The 21,170-nt window shown below is 39.8% G+C and overlaps 1 protein-coding gene across 3 annotated transcripts in view; it reads left to right on the top strand.

The window, feature by feature from the left end:
- The first annotated feature begins 302 nt into the window (after positions 1–302).
- ccdc88c (coiled-coil domain containing 88C) overlaps positions 303–21,170 on the top strand; it is a 62,779-nt gene continuing 41,911 nt past the window's right edge. For all 3 annotated transcript variants that reach the window (XM_053633681.1, XM_053633682.1, XM_053633683.1), the window contains exons 1-3: positions 303–1,117; positions 2,768–2,868; positions 5,772–5,880. In XM_053633681.1, the coding sequence (XP_053489656.1) occupies positions 1,052–1,117; positions 2,768–2,868; positions 5,772–5,880 (276 nt within the window). In that variant the 5' untranslated portion in view covers positions 303–1,051. The remainder of the gene's footprint in view (positions 1,118–2,767; positions 2,869–5,771; positions 5,881–21,170) is intronic.

Genomic DNA, 21,170 nt, shown 5'->3' on the forward strand with positions numbered 1-21,170 from the left:
CCTTTGCGTGGAAATGTGGACAGTGTGTACCTTTAAAAATATATTTAAGGTCGCTACATAGATTACATAAACTGTAATGACCTTTTGGAGCAGAGCTTTAAAAGGTACACTGTATGCACATTTCTAGTTAAGATATACACGCTGAAGGTAAAGTTGTACCAGCCCAGTCACAAGGAATGGCACACATTAGTACTCTTTTTATTTTCCCCCTCTCTCTTAGAGTGTAAACTTACAACTGGAAACGTTTGAGGTAAAGTTTACTTCATTCTTTAATTCATGGTAATCAGGTGAGAGACCTAGCAGAGGGTGCTATTGAACTGAAAGCCACTTGAGTAACCTGCCTCACCGTTTGGCTTGTTAGCTACGTCATTTTTGAATGAACCCCGCCTCCCGGCTGTCATTCATTGGTTATTTGTCTCAATCCTGAGGCGGTAACTTATTTCTGATTGGGTATTTGGCATGTCATTGTGCCTTCCTATTCATGCTTACCACAGGTTCAATGCTCAGCAACAAAGTAATTCAAGTGAAGCGTGTGGGAAGGAGATGAACTTTATTTCTTTTGCAAACACTTGCAGGCCATAACTTTTTTTTTTTTACTCCTTATAATGTTGTGAGATTCCGCGTTTGGATTGCGGGTTTCGACTTATGCGCGTAACATAAAAAAAAAACTATTTTGTTTTTAAATTCGAGTTTATTATTTGTCCGCTGTAATGTAGGATTCACTTTGTTCAGGACCCTCGCGCGCTGATCATGTCTCAGGAGGAAATGGTGCCGTGAATGTTTATCAAGCAACATCTAAAAGCGCCGCGTTCTAGTTCCTGGAAAGTACCTTGGTGTTTTATTTCTGCGCTGCACGATTTTTTTTTTTTTTTTTTTGGAAGAAGAAGCATCTTTCTGGCGCTTAAAGGATAAACATGTTTCTCATTTTTAACTTTGGTGTCATTTTGCCCACCGCGGTATTGTCCTCCTCTGAGCAGCGGTGTGGAGTTTAGGAAATGTGCTAGTGAACTGTGGTACAAACGCCTTTTGGAAGTTCTTGCTGTTTCTCAAAATGGATGTAACTGTAACTGTGTCTGAGCTGATGGCGAACTTCATGGAGTCCCCGCTGGTGGTTTGGGTAAGTCTGAAATGGAAAAGGGTGGAACATGAAGGAAGACACAGCACCTGCTGCTGCTGCTGCTGGGTGTGTTATTTTGAAAACAGACCTTTTAGTATTGCACTGCATTCTAGTGTTTATTGCAGGTAAAACCTAAACCAGGTAATGCAAACCAGGCACCAGGACCTCTAAACCTCTCTGTTTGATAGACTAAATGATGGCTTGGCTCATTTTTAGAGCTTATATTTTCACACGATACCTTTCAAACACTTTGCTTACTAAACCATTCTGCAATTCTTGCTGTTTTTACTATCCTAACTCTACCACATGAACATCACACTTACACGTGCTTTCAAGACACATGTTATGTTTAACATATTTTCCACATGTGGTGCATGTGTTATTTATTTATTTATTTTCGTTATTTTTTTTTAACCACATGATTAGTTTTTCAGATGATTTCCCTGCGTGGTTATTTCATTTTCACACGAGATCACATGTTTGTGTTTACTTGAGTTCAACCTCAGGGCATAAGGTGGTAAAATTCACCTTCAAATGTTTTATTTTCATGTGATTGACATAATTTTACATGTGATTGTCAGTAATATCACATGTGTATGTTTTTATTATTATTTTTTTTCCTCCTTAAGGGGATATTTTTATTACCAATGTACAGCGCAGTTACTTTCTGGATTCTTAATGTGTAAAATCACACGAAATAAAAGAAACAAGAAATGGACAGTTTAAGAAAATAAATTTTTAACTGCAAACCTTTTTGTTAATGCAAATGCACATCTGAGTTATGAACACTTCAGGGTTACTTAGTTTGTTTCTAGGGACTGTAGAATCCTACAACAGTGTGTTTTTGTAACACCCTTTGGGGGAAAAGAAAGGGTACTAAACTGGACCATTCCTTGTTACTGAGGTTGTATCTTCAAGGGAATATATATTTTGTACATTTAGTGTGTATCTTTTACCTAGAAAGGTACCTATAGTGCTTGTGTAGTATTATGCACTTAATGTTTCTTTTACTTAGGTGCTTGTGTACATTTATTATGTATCTTCTACCTAGAAAGGTGCATGAAGTGTACCTATTACTCTTAACAAGGAGATGATGGTCCATTTACGTTCCTTAAATCTTTTTAAAAGTACACTATATCCACTTTTTGAGGTGAAGTGTGCATATTAATTGTACAAAATGAGTACCACCCCAGCAACAAGAAAAGGTACATTTTAGTACCCAAGAATGCAGAGTGGGGAACTTGTAACTATCCAGGGGAAAAAAAACCCTCGACCCATCTGACTCTTGCGTTACACTGAGCTGAGTTAGTGTATAGAGGATGGAGTCTGTGTGTTCATGGGGAGGTGGTCATGCTTGCTGAAATGGTTTGATGAAACCTGCGGAACTTCCCACGACCCCTTCACCGTGGCACTGCATCCTGTTTGGCTGCCTCTCATACTGCTTTCTCCCCTCAGCCTCCAGCCTTTATGTTTCTGTGTAATATTTTAGCGTTTGCACAACAGCACGCTGCTGTACACAAGGTCTCAGTGCAAAATTGAAAATGCTGCTCTGTTTAGAGGTGTTGATTGACAGCAATATGGCATATAGTGTTTGTTCTCGTGCTTACGCCTTGTTGTTGTAGCCATAGTAAAGTTCTACTCTTTCTACAGGTGAAGACCTTTGGGCCACTGGCTTCTAACTCCGAGGACAAGCTCTCCATGTTCATGGAGTTAGTGGATGGGGTCTTCCTTCATAAGATCATGACCCACATGTGAGTGGCCCCAACAGCAGTTCATACAAATCTTTGTGTGTATGTGTGTAGTTTAATCGTGCAGCTGTCGTGTGGCTTGTATTTCTGTAACCACATCCTATCTCTCTCTGCTTGATATCAGACTGGGTACTGACACCATTTCTGCCTTTATGCTTCATCACGCTCAATCAACGTATAAGTATTGTATATCTACAGTGTTTAGTTACCTGGAGCTGCTAATAAGTGGTTAAGGGATATATTAGGGATGTATGATGAGGGAGATAGTTAAGGACATGTTGGATCATTGATAGTGTATTGAGCTTTCATTTGGCGCCTTTTTAAAAAAAAAAAAAAAAAAAAAAAAAAAAAATTGTAACTCAAAATGACTCATAAGAAGTTTCACTTTGCTCTGCTGTAAGAGCTGAGGATTGTAGGTGACTTCCCTGCTTCCTGTTCTGAAAACGTTACGTTTCTGATGATAAATGACACTCCTGCTGTGGAAGAGGCTTTGCTAGGGAACAGGACATATAATGCTATATTGCAGTGGTGTTGGAAATCTAAAACTGCACCTCACTCTCTGTGTGTTTTTGGTATAATGACGAAGTGGCGCAATTCTAATGTAGGAAGGTGAGGAAGTTTTGGTAAATTGAAGCATTCTGACCTCCTAAATTGATTACGGTTCAAAGTACACATAATATTAGCATCAAAGCCTTTATAGTCTCTCAAAACAATTTTCCAAAGTAAGTTTTTTAAGAATGTGTTTTCAGTCACATTCAGTCAGGTATGCTTTCTGCTGGTTGTGAGTTTGCTGCTGTCCCTACTGCTTTGCCATGCACTCACTCAGTGTTTGTGTCTTTGTGCTTTTCCCAGCTGTGCTAACCGAAGTGTCCCAGCGTGACCCTGTAACCCCTCCCCCACCCCCCAAACATCCATTAACCCCATTTCCATCAAGCTGCCCAGTCCTCTCTGTTATTAATGAATATGACTACTGCTCCTCAGACAAAGAAAATATTTTGCTCATAATGGGGGGTTTGTTGGGACTGGGGAAATTCAGATAAGGACATGACATGTGCTTGTATTATGCATGAGCTCCCCTCTGAGAGTCTGACTGTCCCATTCAAGATGGCCTGTGTTGTATAAACTGTATGCATGTCTTACTACTTGCTGTGTTACTGTGAGATGCACTCTATAGAATATCACATGCATTAAAAAGCTTTGTGTTTCTGGAAAGCAACCTTAATGAAAATTCAGTTTTATTTTGTCTGGAAAAAAACGTTTGCCTTGCACCTCCACAGTCAGGGGTTCTATTCCTGTCTCCACTCTGTGTGTGCAAAGTTTGCATGGTCTCCCCATGTTTTGGCGGTTCCCTCCAAGTACTCTGGTTTCTTTCCCCAGTCCAAAGACATGCGCTGTAGGCTGATGGCCATCTTTGTCCATAGTGTGTGAAATGGGTGCGTGTGATTGTGCCCTGTGATGGGTTGGCACCCTGTCCAGGCTTTTCTCTCAGTGTAGCATCATTGTTTGCGAAGAGGTTTCGTCCTTGATCTCAGTGTTTGTATTTGCATATTAGTTTGTATTTACATCTTTCTTTCTCTCTCAAAAGAACTTTGTGTCGGTATGTCTTGATGTGTTTATAACATGCTTCCTTACCAGTATGCATAAAGATCTACGCCGTATAGAGGGCAATGTTATTCACACTAACACGAACATGTCCTGTCTGCAGTTGCCCTTTCTGTGTACTCTATCCTTTCTCTAGATTTTTCACCAAACAAGCTCTTGTTATTCTTCTGTCATTTCCTTTAATTATGGCTCCAAAGGTATTCACACAGCAGTTGTCTTGACCTAAACACTGCAAAGCATTTAAAGGGACAGCAGGGTTGAAAAACGGTCATTGCTTTTAACTAGGGTTTATTTATTTATTTATTTATTTTTTATTAAAGCAAGTAGGACTGGTGAGCCAGACTGGCAGAATTTGCATGCCGTTCTCACAAAGCGAATGTAAATGAGGCTGGGACAAATAAGGTTTGTGTGGGAGCTCCGCTTGTGTGTGCCAGAGCCAGTCTGCTGGTCAGGCTGCTCCGATAACTAGAACTCTGCTCACTCTAAGGCACACATCAAAATACAAATTTTATATGGGTGTAACAATAAACAAAATTCTAACTTGAAACCATATGGTAGTGTCTCAATGCGATGCATTTTCGATACCGCAAAAATAGGCATTGCCTGAATATGTGCATTAGGTTTCCGTCTTCAGTCGATTAAAACATTCAACACTGCAAAAAGTACAACAGCTGAAACTTAATAACGACTGTGTGAGATCCATTCAAACTCTTTGCAGCATATGGCGAAACAAAACAAAAGCTGTTAGTTAAGCATTAGCTCTTTGGTTAAGCGTGTGTGTGCTAGTGTGGCGGGTTGCCAGGTCTCTGCACAATTTTCTCTCCAACTGCAACGTGAAAACTGCACAGAAATACCTGAAACTAGCCCAAGAATTCAGCAATTGGAAAAGCCCCCTTACGAACCCCCACCTGCCACCTTCCACCCAATTTATTTTGCGTTAGTAACAAGTATCAAGTTCACTATGGTGTGCACGTTTTTAATTTTTTGGCTTTTTGTAGGATGTCACTCTCGGGGGGGGTATGTCTGAAGCATGGGGTGCTTTATTTCACATTCACGGCTAGCTAGTGAAAGTCATGCGGCTCTGGGTTTTTTGTTTGTTTGTTTGTTTGTGTGTGATTATAATATGTTTACTTGTATTACTTTTTTCAACAAAGCTTGAGGTTAAAAATTAAGCAGTGTGTGTTGGGATTGGTTGTATGGTAATGTATTTGCATCCTTGCTTATGTTCTTTAGCATGTTTTATTTGAAAAATTGTTTCCTGTGAACTAATTTTTCCTGTGAACCCCCCCCCCCCCATCCTACAGAGACCCAAATCCTACGAACCACCGGGTGAACAAACAAGTGAACAGTGATGTCAACCTCAGAATCCAGAACCTCAGCATTGTTATCAGACAGATCAGAAACTACTACCAGGTAAGAGCACAGTGGTTTGATGTTCTTGTGCATCAGCATAGGACTTCCTGCTTACTATGAATAGTCTGCTAAAAGTGTACCTCGGATTTTTAGACATGGTTCGAGATGGCAGCTGGTGTGCAGACTTATGGCAATTTCACTTTCAACGAGATACTGGTAGATTTAAAAAAAAAAGAAGTTAGTCATCCTGTTATTGTTCAACATACTAGAAAAAGTACAGCATTACTAGACTTGTTTAGTGGCTATAATTGTTTATTGGCTTTATTTAAAGTTCAAGTGAATTATTTTAGACGGCTAGAAGGTAGAGGGCAAATAGGGTGGTCTCTGAGTTTTTGAAAGTTTTACTAGGCTTGTAATGATCTTAATGATAGGAATTAAAATAAGGGGAAAGGGAGGGTGTTCAGAAGAACAACTATCCTGAGCACAAATCCTCCAGTTTCATCCTGCATCCTGATGTGTGGTTTAACAGAACACTTTTGTAGGAAGTGGCTATAATTTTGTGGTTATGTGGGTGGATTTTGTGTCCCAGCAGTGTTTTGGTTGATTCTGGGGAGTGCTTCAAATTTTAAAGGGGTGTTTCCTAAACCTGAAGCCTTATTTCATGACCGACTCATCCCTACGGCATTCGCTTCTCTACAGAGTACCTATACAACTGCTAGAGAAAGGTTAATACAAAACCCTGATGCATGCATCAAATACAAAACCATGATGCATGCTTAAAATGTACCACTATATAAATACATAAAAATGCTGGTTACCAGACCCTTCAGGATTTCGCAATTTTTGCGATCGCAGAAATTAGTGCAAAATCCAGCAAACTCCGCAGTATTCAGAGGAGCTTGCAGTTTTTCAGAATTACAGCAGATTTTCTACAGATTTGGGCAAAGGCACGTCACGTCATGTCATCACAACATGCATTCGGCCAAAGTCCGCTTCGATTCACGATTCACAAAAAAAACTCTGCAAATTCCATCGCAGAAAAGTTGCAGCAAAATCAAGCATTTTTGGCTACAACAATCCCATAAAACTCCACAAATCCTGTACGGACTGGTTTACTCTCTCTGTCTCAGCCTTACTACTTTCTTAGGTTTCAGTGCGGGTGTCTCTCATTTTTCTTTGCGATTTAAATTCAGGAGTGTGCTGACTGTGTTGTTAAAGAGAGTCGGTAACACACAATTCACTCCTTCTAAAATGGGCCTCCTCAGAAGCGTATGTAAATTTAGACATCTGTTCTAGACCTTTAATCAGGGATTTTGAAGCCCATTCGAACCTCACCCAAAGCACAGGTTTTTAAAACTCGACTCCAGTCTGATTGCTGTAATAAGTCCTTTCTAACAGGATTTTAGCGTGATAAGACCTGACCTATTTACAGTAGCAATGAGGATCTCTTTGTGATGGAAAATGCAAAGCGCTTCTGTAAGTCACCCTGGATAAGCACATCTGCCAAATGCTGTAGAGGTAAAAGCAAAAACTTGGTCAATGCTAATCAGAAACAAAATAACACCTGATATCGTTAGAGAAGTCATTTGCTAATTAATATTTTATAGTATTAAAATCCACCTAAAAGGGTGTCCTAATAACACCAATTTGCGAATGTCTAAGTTTCCTTTCTGTTGTGTTAAATTACAGTGATCTAAATCAAGTTTCTGCTTTACTTCACGTTCACACTTTTACACACTTTCTAATCTAGACTATGGTGTTGTCCATGTGAGTGACTCGCGTGAGGTAAAGTAAGGAGGAAAATGCAGGCTGATACTGACTGCCAGTTCTAGTGTGATCACTTTTCATTTTGTAGGCCTGCTGTGTGGGCATTCTTAATAAGTAACAGAGCTGTGTGTGTGCGCATGTGCGTGCACGCGTGGGTGTGGGTGCTAATTTAGATGCACTTTTAACTTGTGGTAAATACACCCTACAGCATGCACTTAAACCTGTCCTAACGCAGCACTTCTGTGTGTAGCCAGTATGACTAAAGGCTAATTCACACTACACCGCGTCAGCAGGTTGCTGTGCTGTTCAGACTTCACGACTTGCTGTCTTGTAATCAGGGGTCATGGTCATTGTGTTCACACTATGTGATTGCTCGGCGACAGGGGGTCACACACTACATGATCTGACAACGACTCTGTCACCCGACGACTCTTATCTGCTGTCCAAACTACGTTTTTTCACGAAAACACATGTGAGAAGTTGCACGGATAGTTTAAACAGGAGTTGTTTATTTGAAGATGGACGTAGGAGAGAAACATGCTGTGCGAGCTGTTTGCGTAAGGATCTGTGCTGAAGAAACCCCAAAAAGGAAAAGACAAGCTCCGTGACTTGTCTACACTTTTCATGTTATCATCATCTTTTTTTTGTTGCGTCTTCGTTGTCGTCTTCTTTTGAATGTTAAAAAGTTGTACAGCTTCTCGCCTTTATGCTTCTGCCAAAGGTTTCTCGGGGTTCCCTTCCTCATGGTGACCTCACCCCATCGCTTGCTCTCTCATTGGCTGTAGCTCGTCGCCGCAATCACTGCCAGTGATGACGCTTTTCACACCACAGGATGTTGAGTCGCCTGACAGATCCAGATATTTAGCATGCCAAATACCTGTCTGGTGTCAGTGATGCCTCTGCAGTGCGTCGTCGAGTAGTTCACACATAACGATCAACTGCTGATCGGTGAGCGCCGATCAAAGGGTTTATCGGCGAGCTCGTCAACTTGAAATTCAGGCTTAAAATTGTGTCATGTGAACTAGGCTTAAGGCAATCAGTGTGGATATGTGCAAAAATGACCACCGTAACTTTTTCACTGAATGTGAAATAGATAGGCACCTTGTTTTGTGAAACCTCATCACCAGACTGCAGTCTCATAATGGCAGTCTAAACAGCAGTCTACAGAGCATGAAACATGTCCACTGTGGTTCTTAAGATGTTGGTGAGGAGGGGCTTCAAAGCAGCAACATCTACAGGTCAGCACTTTCCTGATCAGGAACAGATGTGTTGTTTTAGCTTACGTTAATCGCACCCCCACGCCGACCGTCACTCCCAGGACAGCGAATGGTTGGTGTAGTTTGAAAAATAGCTCCTAGGTCCCCTGACTTGTTATTTTAAGGAAATCTAGTAAGTTGTCAACGGAAATGCTTACCACTTGTACTACATTAGCTCTCACTTTAGATTAGAGTCAGTTTCTCTCTGCCGTTCAGTCTGATCCCATTCTACCCCTCCACCCTCAGCCTCCAATGAGGTGTGTAGTCTCAGGCTTTTTTCAGCTTTATTTAAAGACTCATTAAATGTTATGTTTTCAAATGTAAAAATCCCTGATGCTTGGTGACTAATTAAATTACAAGTTCTTAATTAAATTCATAAAACAGACTGTGCAGTAACGTGATGTCCGATTGTACGATGTGGTTAAAGAAAATTACTACGTTCTGCTTAGGTCATCGATCAGTGTGTTCTGGGCTTATGCAGAAAACGAGGTTGCATAAACGCAAACAAACCATTGGTGTCATAGTAGCAGTGCTATACTTGGAGAAAACATGTTTTAAAATGCACAGAAGTGTTTGGAGCAGTTTCTGGAAATGGAATGGAAAGCTCGTTCTTTAAAGTGAGTTAATAAGGATATTGTTTATGTCAGTATTTCAAAAGACTGCTTGCTATTAGTAGCTGTTTTAATGTGTTTTGCATCATACTATTCCTTCCTGTCATTGGTGGCTTTTAGATGAGCAGCAGTTGTATGGAGTTTTTAATAAAAATTTCTGATACTGTCAATGTTGTCTCAGGCTGTCTTTGGTTGCAATATCACACACACACACACACACACACACACACAAAATCATTATTTATTTATTTTTTTGGTTAGCAGCAGCAAAACATACAGTGTAAACTTGGCTTAAAGCTGTATAATTTATTATTTATTTAATTGTTGCTATTGTATTGGATTTTGTAATGGCAGTATTCCAGCAGTCTGTAGTAATTATGTGCACTACCTACCTAAATAAATAAATACTGTTCTGTGAATATTCTCAGAGGTTCTAGACACAGTTGAATGTCTTGCAGTATCCTAAATTAAATAAAGAGGGATCCTAAATTTTTATTTATTTTTATTTAGTACTGTCCTGAATAATCTATTTCTCACAACAGATGTTTACATCTAGTCCACAAGACACAATAATAACTGAATTTACACAAATGGACCAGTTCAAAAGTTTACATACGCTTGATTCTTAATACTGTGTGTCGTTACCTGGATGATCAACGACTGTTTTTATGTTTTGTGATAGTTGTTCATGAGTCCCTTGTTTGTTCTGAGCAGTTAAACTGCCCACTGTTCTTCAGAAAAATCCTCCAGGTCCTGCACATTCTTTACTTTTCCAGCATCTTCTGCATATTTGACCCATTTCCAACAGTGGCTATATGATGTTGAGATCCATCTTTTCACATTGAGGACAACTGAGGGACTCACAACTATTACAAAAGGTGCAAACATTCACTGATGTAAACTTTTGAACAGGATGATTGGTGTAAATTCAGTTATTATTGTGTCTTGTGGACTATATGTAATCTGTTGCGAGAAATAGATTATACAGGAATAGAGCTGCAACAACTAATCGATAATAATCGATTATGAAAATCGTTGTCAACGAATCTCATTATCGATTAGTTGGTCTGTGCGCGGCACTGGCAGATTTACTCATTACGTTACTTCTCTTCCGAAAACACTCTTCGGAGACTAAATATTAAAGTTGTGTCCCAAATGAAGTACTGTACACTTACACTGTGCACGGAGTACTCTACCGTCTAGTGTGTGGATTTTAGAAAGATAATATCATCTCAAATGGAACACTAGTGGGTTTTTACTAACCAGAACTATAAGCCACTTTCTAGTCGACGGTGCTTGACGTCACACGCACGTATTGCAACACCGCTAGCTTTAGCCTCAGAGTCACCGACAATGACTTTCTTCAGTTTACTGTTTGTCAGCGTAACCTTTTTTTTCCCAACATGACCTCAGTCCTCATCAGACGGAGGCAAAATAGTCACGTGACTGAGGAAGAACGTGTGCGACCTCGAAGTCCTATGAGGCAGGGAAGCATTTTATATTCAACACTGCAAAGAAGATTTATAAACTTTATAAAGCGGAGTTTGTGGAGCACAGAAGCATGACAGTGATGCGGTCGTGAGTTGCTTAAAAGGTTTAATTTAATTTCAGTTTATTGTCATTATATGCTGTATTTGTGCGCTTGCAGGTGTAACTTCTGTAGTTTATTATAACGGTAGTGAAGTGTTAGTAACGAGGCCACTTTGCCGACGCGGTGATTCAGAGTGTAGCGCGAGTAAGATCTGTAATGTCTAATTAAAACATTATGATTGAAAATAAAATATGTCTAAAGGCAGTGAGCAACAGAAACCACAAGGTGCAGTGAAAAGTGGTTTTATTATTAATTTAGGACTGGAGTTTAATTCAGTGCTTTTTGTCCATCCATAAAAAATAATGCTATCTTTCTATCTTATTTAGTTAGCTTATATTTATATTATATAAGTACTTATGCATTAATTTTTTATGGATTCACAGAAAGTACCGAATTAAACTACAGTCCTAAATTAATAATATATATTCTTGTGTGTGTTTTGGGTTTTTTCTGTTTTGGACAAACAGTTGTGTAAAGTTTTAGTCTGTAAATTTATATTTGTGACACTCAGGATTTTATTTTAAATAAACAAAAAAAAGGCACTGAAAGTTTGCCCCGCCCGGTCAGTCTTTTTTTGTGATGCATCATTAGTTTACCAGTTTGTGTTCATATATCCTATGGCGTTCATTGGGTAGAAACGGTATGCATATTTTTTTGCTACAGGCTTTCTGAGAGAAGTTACATTTTCACATTCGGTTACATTATGTTATAAAAAAATCTGTAATAAGACATCCTGACATTAATTGTAATGGCTTCCGCTCTTCCACTTCTAAAAGTTAGCTATGAATGAAAGAATGAAATGTCCCCTACCTATCATTTTTATTTTTAAAGTAAATGAAATGTATGTAAATAATACATATTTGTATCATTAAAAATAGTGTATTGTTCATTCCTAGCATACATTGTAATGGCTATGTGACCCACACCAACCCATGCTACAGAATATAAATACATCACAAATAGCTAGGATTGTACACATTTATTCATTTAGCAGTATAATCCATGTTGGTACTGTCTAAAAGAGCAGTTCATTTTCTGTGAGATGAGTTTTTGAGCTTGAATTGATGTCGCTGTATTAGTGTTATTGTAGGTTAACTCACCAGCATCCAGTGAAGTATGTGTCGCACCTTTAATTATGCTTACAGTTTACTCGTTCATTACTACGATAAACCCACGAGGCTGGGGACATGAGGAGCGAGTGAACACTACTCTTTTGTCTGCACACTATCATCCTAATTTACTTTATGGACTGAAAACACAATTAAATGATCTCTTTGATTTGTAACTCATACTGATCTCAGCTATTCAGCTCAGTGATGTGGTTTGAGATGACTGAGCATCAGCACCTAAGTGTATGTGTTAGTCACACAGGAAGTGTAACTGATAAATTACAAATAACTTGAGCAGAAAAATGTTGACACTGATATGAAGAGCACCATTTCTTTCTTTCTTTTTTTTTTTTTTTTGCTAAAAGTGCTGTCATGCCAGAACTTTGTAAAATTCCAATATTTGCAATCAAAGTAATTTTGGGGGGGAGGAGGAAAAAAAACAGCCCAACTATTTTTGTCTGTCTTGTTTAAAAACTACGCTCGTGCAAAACTTCCATCCAGCGCACTAAAGTGTTCTTCACTTTGTCCCTCTGTTTGTGCTGTCATCTCTTTACAGATTCCCTCAAAAAGACAAGCCCAGCTGCAGTATGAGAGCTCATTTGTATAAATATATTTCATGTAATTCCTTACCTTGGCCATTACCAGGGGTTCAAGAAAGCAAAGTTAGTCCTGCATTTGTACATAATACATACCTTGTACATAACACAGCTTGTACTTAATTAGTCAAAACTATTTCATTAGTCATAACGTAAGCTAGATAATGTAAAAAAAAATTGTCTGGGTAGTTGTTTTACTGCAGCTTTAAAGATCTGGTTGTGAAAAATCTGTTACAATTTATGGATAAATAAGTTATGCAAGTGTTTTTTGTTTGGACAGTTCATGACCAGTAAACTTTGGTTCTTTGTGATGTCTAACAGTGTATTTCTGTGAAAGTAGAAGGTTCTTGCCATGTTTAATGATGAAAAGATTTCTCTAAAAAAAAATCCTGCCTCACAAGGCTAACAGTAATCAACTGAAAGGCAGACGCTGAAGTCAAGTAAAGCTCCAGTGATTTGAAAACAAAAGCATTAGATTCCACACACACACTCTCTCTAAAGCTCTGATCTGTACCTGACCTCCTGCAAGACATCCTGGCAAACCTGTTGTAGGTCTGAATTGGTGTGAAATTTCATTCCTGCATTTCCAGCTCCCATATTATACCTGTGTACTGGTCTGCACTACAGTCTCTTACTTTGCCCATTGTCCTGTTTTAATACTTACTGTACTGTCTTGTGGTGTTTGCACACGTTTTTATGTGCACTTTATGTAGAATGTGTAGGTCTTGTTTTAGTTCTGTGTCGTCACATGTGCTTGGTATGTTTTTTTATGTAGCAACATGGTCCTGGAGGTTTCATTTCACTGTGTAATCACATTCCGCTGTGAAATGACAATAAAAAGCCACTTGACTTGACCGTACCTGAAAGAAGTATGGCGAGAGATGCACCTCCAGATTTACTGTATGACTTAACACATAGCCTTTGTCATCATAATAGAAGCCTTTCCCCTTAACCTGCCTTTGACCCAGATATCATCTTCATCTTTAGTAGATTCTAATAATCAACGTCACAGACTGACTCCGCTGACCTGCATGAACACTGCACTAACTGATCATATCTGACATGACTGAATTCTTTCCTTCATCTGGGTGCCTTAGCCGGCTCGCTTGATACTATTGGCTTAGTGGCGTGTTTTGATCTCGCAGTACAAAAGCAGTTCGACTGTAGTGAGACTGCAGCACCTGCGTTCAGGTTGGAGATGCAAACACTGACTTGTGGGATTTACAGTAAAACACAAAACAGGCTATGCTAGGGAAATCACTGCGCAACAATAGTTTGATTTTTGTTGGAGAGAGGTTTTTCTTTTTGACCTAGTACACTGTAACTATGACACATTGACGATTCACACTGGCGTCGGTTTAGGATGCATCTACTATACTAAGCAGTATAGCTTTCTATTTAATGCTGTCAATGCAGTTTGAGAATGCAGCCCTGAATTGTTTTCCTCTCATTGGTACAACCGACATTACAAATTGTCCTTCTACAAGCAGCTCTCACTAGTGTTGTGTTTTTTTTTTTTTTTTTTTTTTGTTTGGTTTTTTTTTCCTCTCTACCCAAGATAATGAAGTTCCAAATTTTTATTTCTGTAGCTTTAAATAAACCACCATGTATTTGTTTAGGGCTTAGTCTGGCCTAGCATTGAGCAGGACAAATGAATCTTAAAAACTTCTGTCTGTATAACACCGTATTTTGATAACATTAAATTTTAAAAAATATGTTTTAAGACCTGTTTTCTAGGTTGGAGGCCCACTTACTACATTACTGTTTATACCCAGGGATCATCTCTTTGCTTTTGCCATTTAATTCTCCAACTTTAAAAATGAGATTAGCTCCCAAGTGACCCCATGCTCAACCACCAGAAAGCATGCCCTTGAGAGATGGAGTTGCAGGCAGTAAGGACAATTAGTCTCTGCGGGGGGAGGGGTGTCATGTTGGATTCTCCTTGCCTATTGTCTACAGAGAGAGTCTGCATGTGAGCCAGTGTGCACTGTAAACTGACTCCACTCAAGGCTGCTATACCAGACATGCAAGCTTGCTGGGGCTCTTGTTGAGCGTCTGAATGTAATGAACTGAATCAGGCCACAACTGAACCTAGCACCTTGCTAACTATTTCCTGTTCGATTGTTTATTGGTGTGTCAAAGTAAATTGACATACACTCCGCAGTTAAAAGAAGTTTTGGTGGTGGCCAACGTGTCTGGGAATGATAACATTTATTGGACAAACTGGAAAAAAAAATCCAGTCATCACATTTTGGTGTTTATATTGCACTGTAACGTTTTGTACTATGCATAGTATATGTGAATATGGGGGTGGGGCATGGTCAAGCTTCAGCTGTGGATGGAGAGGAGGCGGGTCGTATCGGCAGGTTACACATGATTCTGACCGGTGTTGGATTAGCCCGAGTTTACGTGTGTGTGTGTGTGTGTGTGTGTATCTGTCTGTGCTTTCAGTGCCCCCTGTAACAAGAGCGAGAGATGTCTGTGTGTGTTTGAATGAGTTGAATAATGCGAACAAATCAGCGTATATGTTACAGGAGAAGCATGTTTGCGTAGGCAGAGACCTTATGTAGTCAAAAAACAAAGTGCACTTTAAGTTTTTAGATGATTGCACTCGTTCAATCGAAAAAACGTGCCGCAGCTTTCCTTACGTAGCAGATGGTGAGGAGCTATATCAGGCTCGGATGCTGAATGGAAAAAAATATGATGTTTACATTGCCAGCAGCCATAGCCACAACCACAACTTAAGTTGATTTTAAATTGTGCAAGCAAAATTCTCCTGCGGAGACGATTATGCTGCCATCTGACTGTGACTGAGGTCTTGTTGGGCATAAGAGGAAACATTAACATAAATAGTAAAACGTACAAATTAATTTTGGTTATGTTTGGGTATTTCGCTGATGTTGGCGCCATCGCATTACATGCGTTTGACGTAATTTGCCCTTGACCGGGATACAGCATATACTTCCGTTTAGTACAATAACGAAAGTGTGTCATTTGAAACAGTGCTACTCTTCTAAAATTCATACACTAGACGGCAGAATGGTTAGTGCCTAGTATAAGTGTATATTGTATAGTATGTTATTTGGGACACACTATTTGTCTAACCTGTGTCTGCTTCATGTTAATATTTTTACCGGACATTGTGTCCGAGTTTTTAACTTTATCTGACATTTCGAATTTTTAACGGTCAAAGAACGGTATTTTCCCAGCTAACAGAAACTAATACACTCACTAAGCACTTTATTAGGAACACTACTAATATTGGGTTGGGTCTCCCTTTGCCTCAGTTCTTCATGACATGAATTTCATAAGCTGTTTGAAACATTCCTTTGAGATTCTGGTCCATGTTAACCATTCTTCCACGTCCCAAATGTGTTCTGTTGGATTCAGATCCGGTGACTGGGAAGGCCAATGAAGACCACTGAAGTCATGGTCATGTTCATGAAACCAGCTTGAGACAACGTTTGCTTTGTGACATGGTGCATTATCATGCTGGAAGTAGCCATTAGAAGATGGGTCAATTGTGGCCATAATGGGACGCACATGGTCAGCAACAATACTCCGACTGTGGTATTCAAGTGATGATTGAGTGGTATTAATGGGCCCAGAGTGTGCAGAGAAAACATTCTCCACACCATTACTCCACTTCCACCAGCCTGGACTGTTGACACAAGGCAGGTTGGGTCCATGGATTCATGCTGTTGGTGCCAAATTCTGACCCTGCCATCTGTGTGTCTCCACACAAATCAAGATTCATGAGACCAGGCTACATTTTTCCGGTCTTTAATTGCCCAGTTTTGGGGAGTCTGTGCCCACTGCAGTGTCAGTTTCTGCTCTTGGATGACAGAAGTGAAACCCGACGTGGTCTTCTGCTGTTGTAGCCCATCTGCCTCAAGGTTTGAGGCGTTCTGCATGAATTTCTGCTCACCACAATTGTACAGAGTGGATATCTGAGGTACTCTAGCCTTTCTGTCATCTCAAACCAGTCTGACCATTCTCCATTGACCTCTCTCAACATGGTGTTTTTGTCTGTAGACTCACAGGATGTTTTTTTTCTTCTTTTATCACACCATTCTGAGTTAAACTCTAGAGAATGTTATGTTTGAAAATCCCAGGACAGCAGTTATAGAAATCCTCAAGCCGTCCCGTCTGGCACCAATAATCATGCCACAGTTTTGCAATTTATCCCCATTCTGATAAAATGATAAAATCACTTTTTTTTTTTTTTTTTTTTTAAAAGGTTTTATATCAAATACAATACGGAAATGGAGAATATTTTGAGTTCATTTATGTGAAATAAAATCTGTCAATTTATGCTGGACGCTGCGAACATTTAGACAAGTACATATTAGCTTCAGCTAACTATGTTTATTGAGGATGCCACAGAAATATTTTGGCCAAAAATGGTCAAAAACTGCACTTTAAATTTTTCGGCTGAAAAGAGAAACGAGGACACAAATTTCGACCGAAAAAAGAGCATTCAACTACTGTAGTATTACCTAAACCTGAAATGGACGACTAAAATTGCAATTTTTAAAATGGTAAATCATGAGCAGGGGAAAAATGTATATCGCACAAGCCTAGTACAAATAACGTAATTGATTTCACACATCTTGCTTAGTATCCTAATTTAGTAGACAGGACAGAGCTGGTCTTTGATCAGTGTTTATTTTGGTGCATGGACCAGCACTTCTGACTTATTGTTTTGGTGGGACACCTGTGTTTGTGTGGTTTATATTGTAAAGCTGGCAGATGGGCCCATCAGTGTTTCATCTGCCATATGGAGCATCTGAGGGCTTTAGTGGGGTTTCACTCAGTTATTTGATAGACATTTTGTTTTTTTTTGTTTTTTTAGTGGGGCATGTACAGCAGATCCATCATGTTTGGAGCCCTGGCTAAAGATCAATCACTCTTTTTAAAAGAAACTTGATTAAAGTAACATGTTAAACCCTCAAGCTTGGAGCGGCTCAAAAGTGCCCAGGTGACTCAGCACCTCTGTCTGTTGTATGCTGATATGAGAAACCTCAGAGACATTGATGTGGGAGTGTGCACAGTCCATAGCAATCTGGCACTGAATCTGTTGAGCTTGTTTCTGAACCTCCATTATGGAGGTGGGTGGTTATAGACTACGTTTGCTTAATGGAGGGGTAGAGAGGTGGGAGAGAGTGTCAGCTCTCTGGGCAAGATGGTTGCCATGGACTCTGGAATGTGTCTCTCTTTCTTTCTCGCGCGCGCACTCGCTTTCTTTTTCACCCATCATCCTCTTTATCACTGGGCAGCGAAAGTTAGTGTACATCCGCCCACAGAACACACTCGCTCACAAAGTTTAAGGGTGTGTGGGATTTGTTTGGTCTGCCTGTACTTAATGTGTATGGCCTGTGTGTTTACTCCATGCTACTATAGTAGCCACAAAACTGCACCGGCACAAATCCAAATGGTGTCGGATAATCCTTTCTTCAGGAGTTTTGTTTTCATGGAAGTCCTTCATGACTGAATCACTTCTAGACCTGTCCATTTGTGCAGGAAGGGGCCCGCAGAAATTCGTACCATGTGAAAATGATGTTAACCTCAGCACGACCTTAACAACCAACCTGTTTTATGGCCTTTGCTATTTATGGTGCTTTTAAAAAGGGAGTGCCTGAAAGCAGTATTGTCTCCAAAGGAGCCCATGTGACAGGAAGTGATGGCCTGCTCCATGTTCAATGTCACCTGGACTCTTTGTGTGTTTGTTTGCTCACTTTGCTTTAACATGACGTTTATGTTCTTTATGGTGGCTAGTGGTGGTGAATTGCTTTACTTTGAATCATCCCCATGGCTCTTGTGTGGCATTTTTCAAAAAAGGCAATGAGTCAGTAGGATGGAACCTTTACAGTATCAACTACTTCAAAGTATGTAAAGAACAGAGCCCAAGCAACTGTTTTTGCATTTGTCCTGGTGACGTTTTTTGAATTGTCTTTTCCTATTCTGTGAGAACATTTTGTAGCATTTGAAAACATTTTCCCGTTAGCTGAAACCTTTTCAGTGGTCCTGAAATTGGCAGCAGGATTTGCTTTCTTATCTGGTGGTAGTGTGTAAAGGATTGTTACGCTAATGAGCTGTAATGACCTGCATGCTGCCAGCTAAGTGGATGTATAGAACAGTGTCTAAGAGAATGGGGCCACAATTATTGCTGAAACTGACACGCACAGGGACAGTGTTTCGGCAGTAATGACAAGAAGGTAATCTTTACGGTGTGAGACTGGTGGTGTGAATATTGATTGGACTGGAATGTTTCAATACCCAGTGAAACAGCCCCAGGCTCTGCTGTAATATGGGTCACAGTGGCATGAAAGCCCTAATTAGCCTGTGCTCCAGTGACCACGTTTTAGCGAGGACATTCGCTTTCACTTTACACCTTTTTTATTTTAGTTGGCCTTTTTACAGGCTTTGACTTCTTTGTTCTTTCCATATGTAGCCTTGAAGTGGCTAAATTACACTGTATGTAATAAGCCAGTGGTTTAAGGGAGTTAGAATTTTAAATTCCACATATGGCCATCTCCGATGGCACAGGAGCACACAGGCAACAGGTATTTAGCCAAAATTTACTATGAAATGTGCCCCAGTTCACTTCAAAGCATGAATAGTTCACGGTTGAAAAATGCCTGCAGAGGATTAAAAAGTCATACTCTGAATCGCTGTATACCAGAATACCATCAATACATTATCAGTAAATGCTGTATGCTGTCTTATGAGCACTCTGTGATGGATAACCAGCCATTATAGTTGGGCAGATGCCTAAACCCCCTGTTTTTACTGTTTAATTATATTTTAATTATACCTACACTATATGGCCAAATGTTTGTGGACACCTGACCATCACACCCATATGCAGGCCTTCCTCAAAATGTTGCTACAACGTTGAAAGCACAAGATTGTATAACTGTAGCATTACAATTTCCCTTCTGGAATTAAGGGTCCAAAACATGTTCCAGCATGACCGTGCACTGTGAGGTCCGTGACTTGGTTTGCCAAGGTTGGAGTGGAAGAACTTGAGTCCTGACCTCAAACTCACTGAACACATTAGGGATGTACTGGAATGCTGACTGCTGTCCAGGCCTCCTCATCCAAAGTCAGTGCCTGACCTCAGTAATGATCTTGTGGCTGAAAGAGCACAAATCCCCACAGCCACGCTCCAAAATTTAGTGGAAAGCCTTCCCAGAAGAGTGGAGGTTATTATAACAGTGAAGCTGGGATGAAATCTGGACTGAGATGTTCAAAAAAAACACACAAATGTGATGGGCAGGTGTTATTATGCAGCAGACATCACTACCAACAGACTTATCAAGATCAAGGTAGACAAAGCTTATATATTCCTCTGGAGAAAGCATGCCTTCCTTCTTAGAACTCAGGCCATCAATGTTTCTCATTCTTTATCTCGTATGTCTGTCTCTCTTCCCTTCAACTGCAATCACTCCAGCTTCCAGAAAGCCGGACTGTGAGGACCCCAGGAACTATGGACACAATTCTTTCACCTCATTTAGATCTGGGATCTGTGACTGGGTTTATGGAACCCCCCCCCCCCTTTTTCTTCCCAATTTGGTCAGTTATTTTGAGAAGTGAAGGTATACTAGCAGCTGTTTCGGCCTGTTGTGGATTTTTCTGGATGTTTGCAAGGGGCACATAATCTTGCTATAGGCTTTATGAGCAGTGTGTGAGAGACTTTAAAATTAGTACCTAGGCCTGCTACATCTTTTTGGACCAAAGTTGTCCTTTTAAAGCCCTATATGAGGTTTGCATCAGTGTTTTCATGCTTTATTGCCCAGACGTGGTGGCCTCTACAGTGTCTCACACTGTTCTTTCCTTGTGTCAGGGTGTCCGGGATAAGCAACAACACCGTTTGGCTTATGTTATTGTTTACCATATTAAAATTGTTTTGTATAACTGAGCTGAAAAAAAAAGTTGGCTGAAGGCACCATTATTTACACTTGTAAGACATACATGAGGGCGCTCCTTCAGTCGTTACAGCTAGATGCTTGTAACATTTCCTACATGGTAGAAAAGATGCAAAGATAAAGCTGCATTTTATTTTAGATTTGAAAATCATCATATCTGGCAGTGCGGGAAAGTTTTCTAGTGTGGGTTGGTTCCTTTTGCTGCTTTTATTATTTACTTTGAATGAACAAATTATGTTAATAAGCATACTGAACTTTGTGTTTTTACTTTCTTACCTGTTGAATTTTCATATTCACTTAGCTTGAGAAGGTGATAAACATTAACATAGAAGCTATAAATCACAACTAGAAATTGTGTATTCTTTAAGAGTTATAACATTAATCACCATGATGGTTTAGATCAAGATATCCAACAAAAAATTTTGAAGGTGCAGCTGCTGAACATTCCTTTCTTAATACCAAGGTTCAGAAAAGCAACTAACATGACCG

This window comes from Ictalurus furcatus, chromosome 9 (genome assembly GCF_023375685.1).
Source record: "Ictalurus furcatus strain D&B chromosome 9, Billie_1.0, whole genome shotgun sequence".
Taxonomy (NCBI): Eukaryota; Metazoa; Chordata; class Actinopteri; order Siluriformes; family Ictaluridae; genus Ictalurus; species Ictalurus furcatus.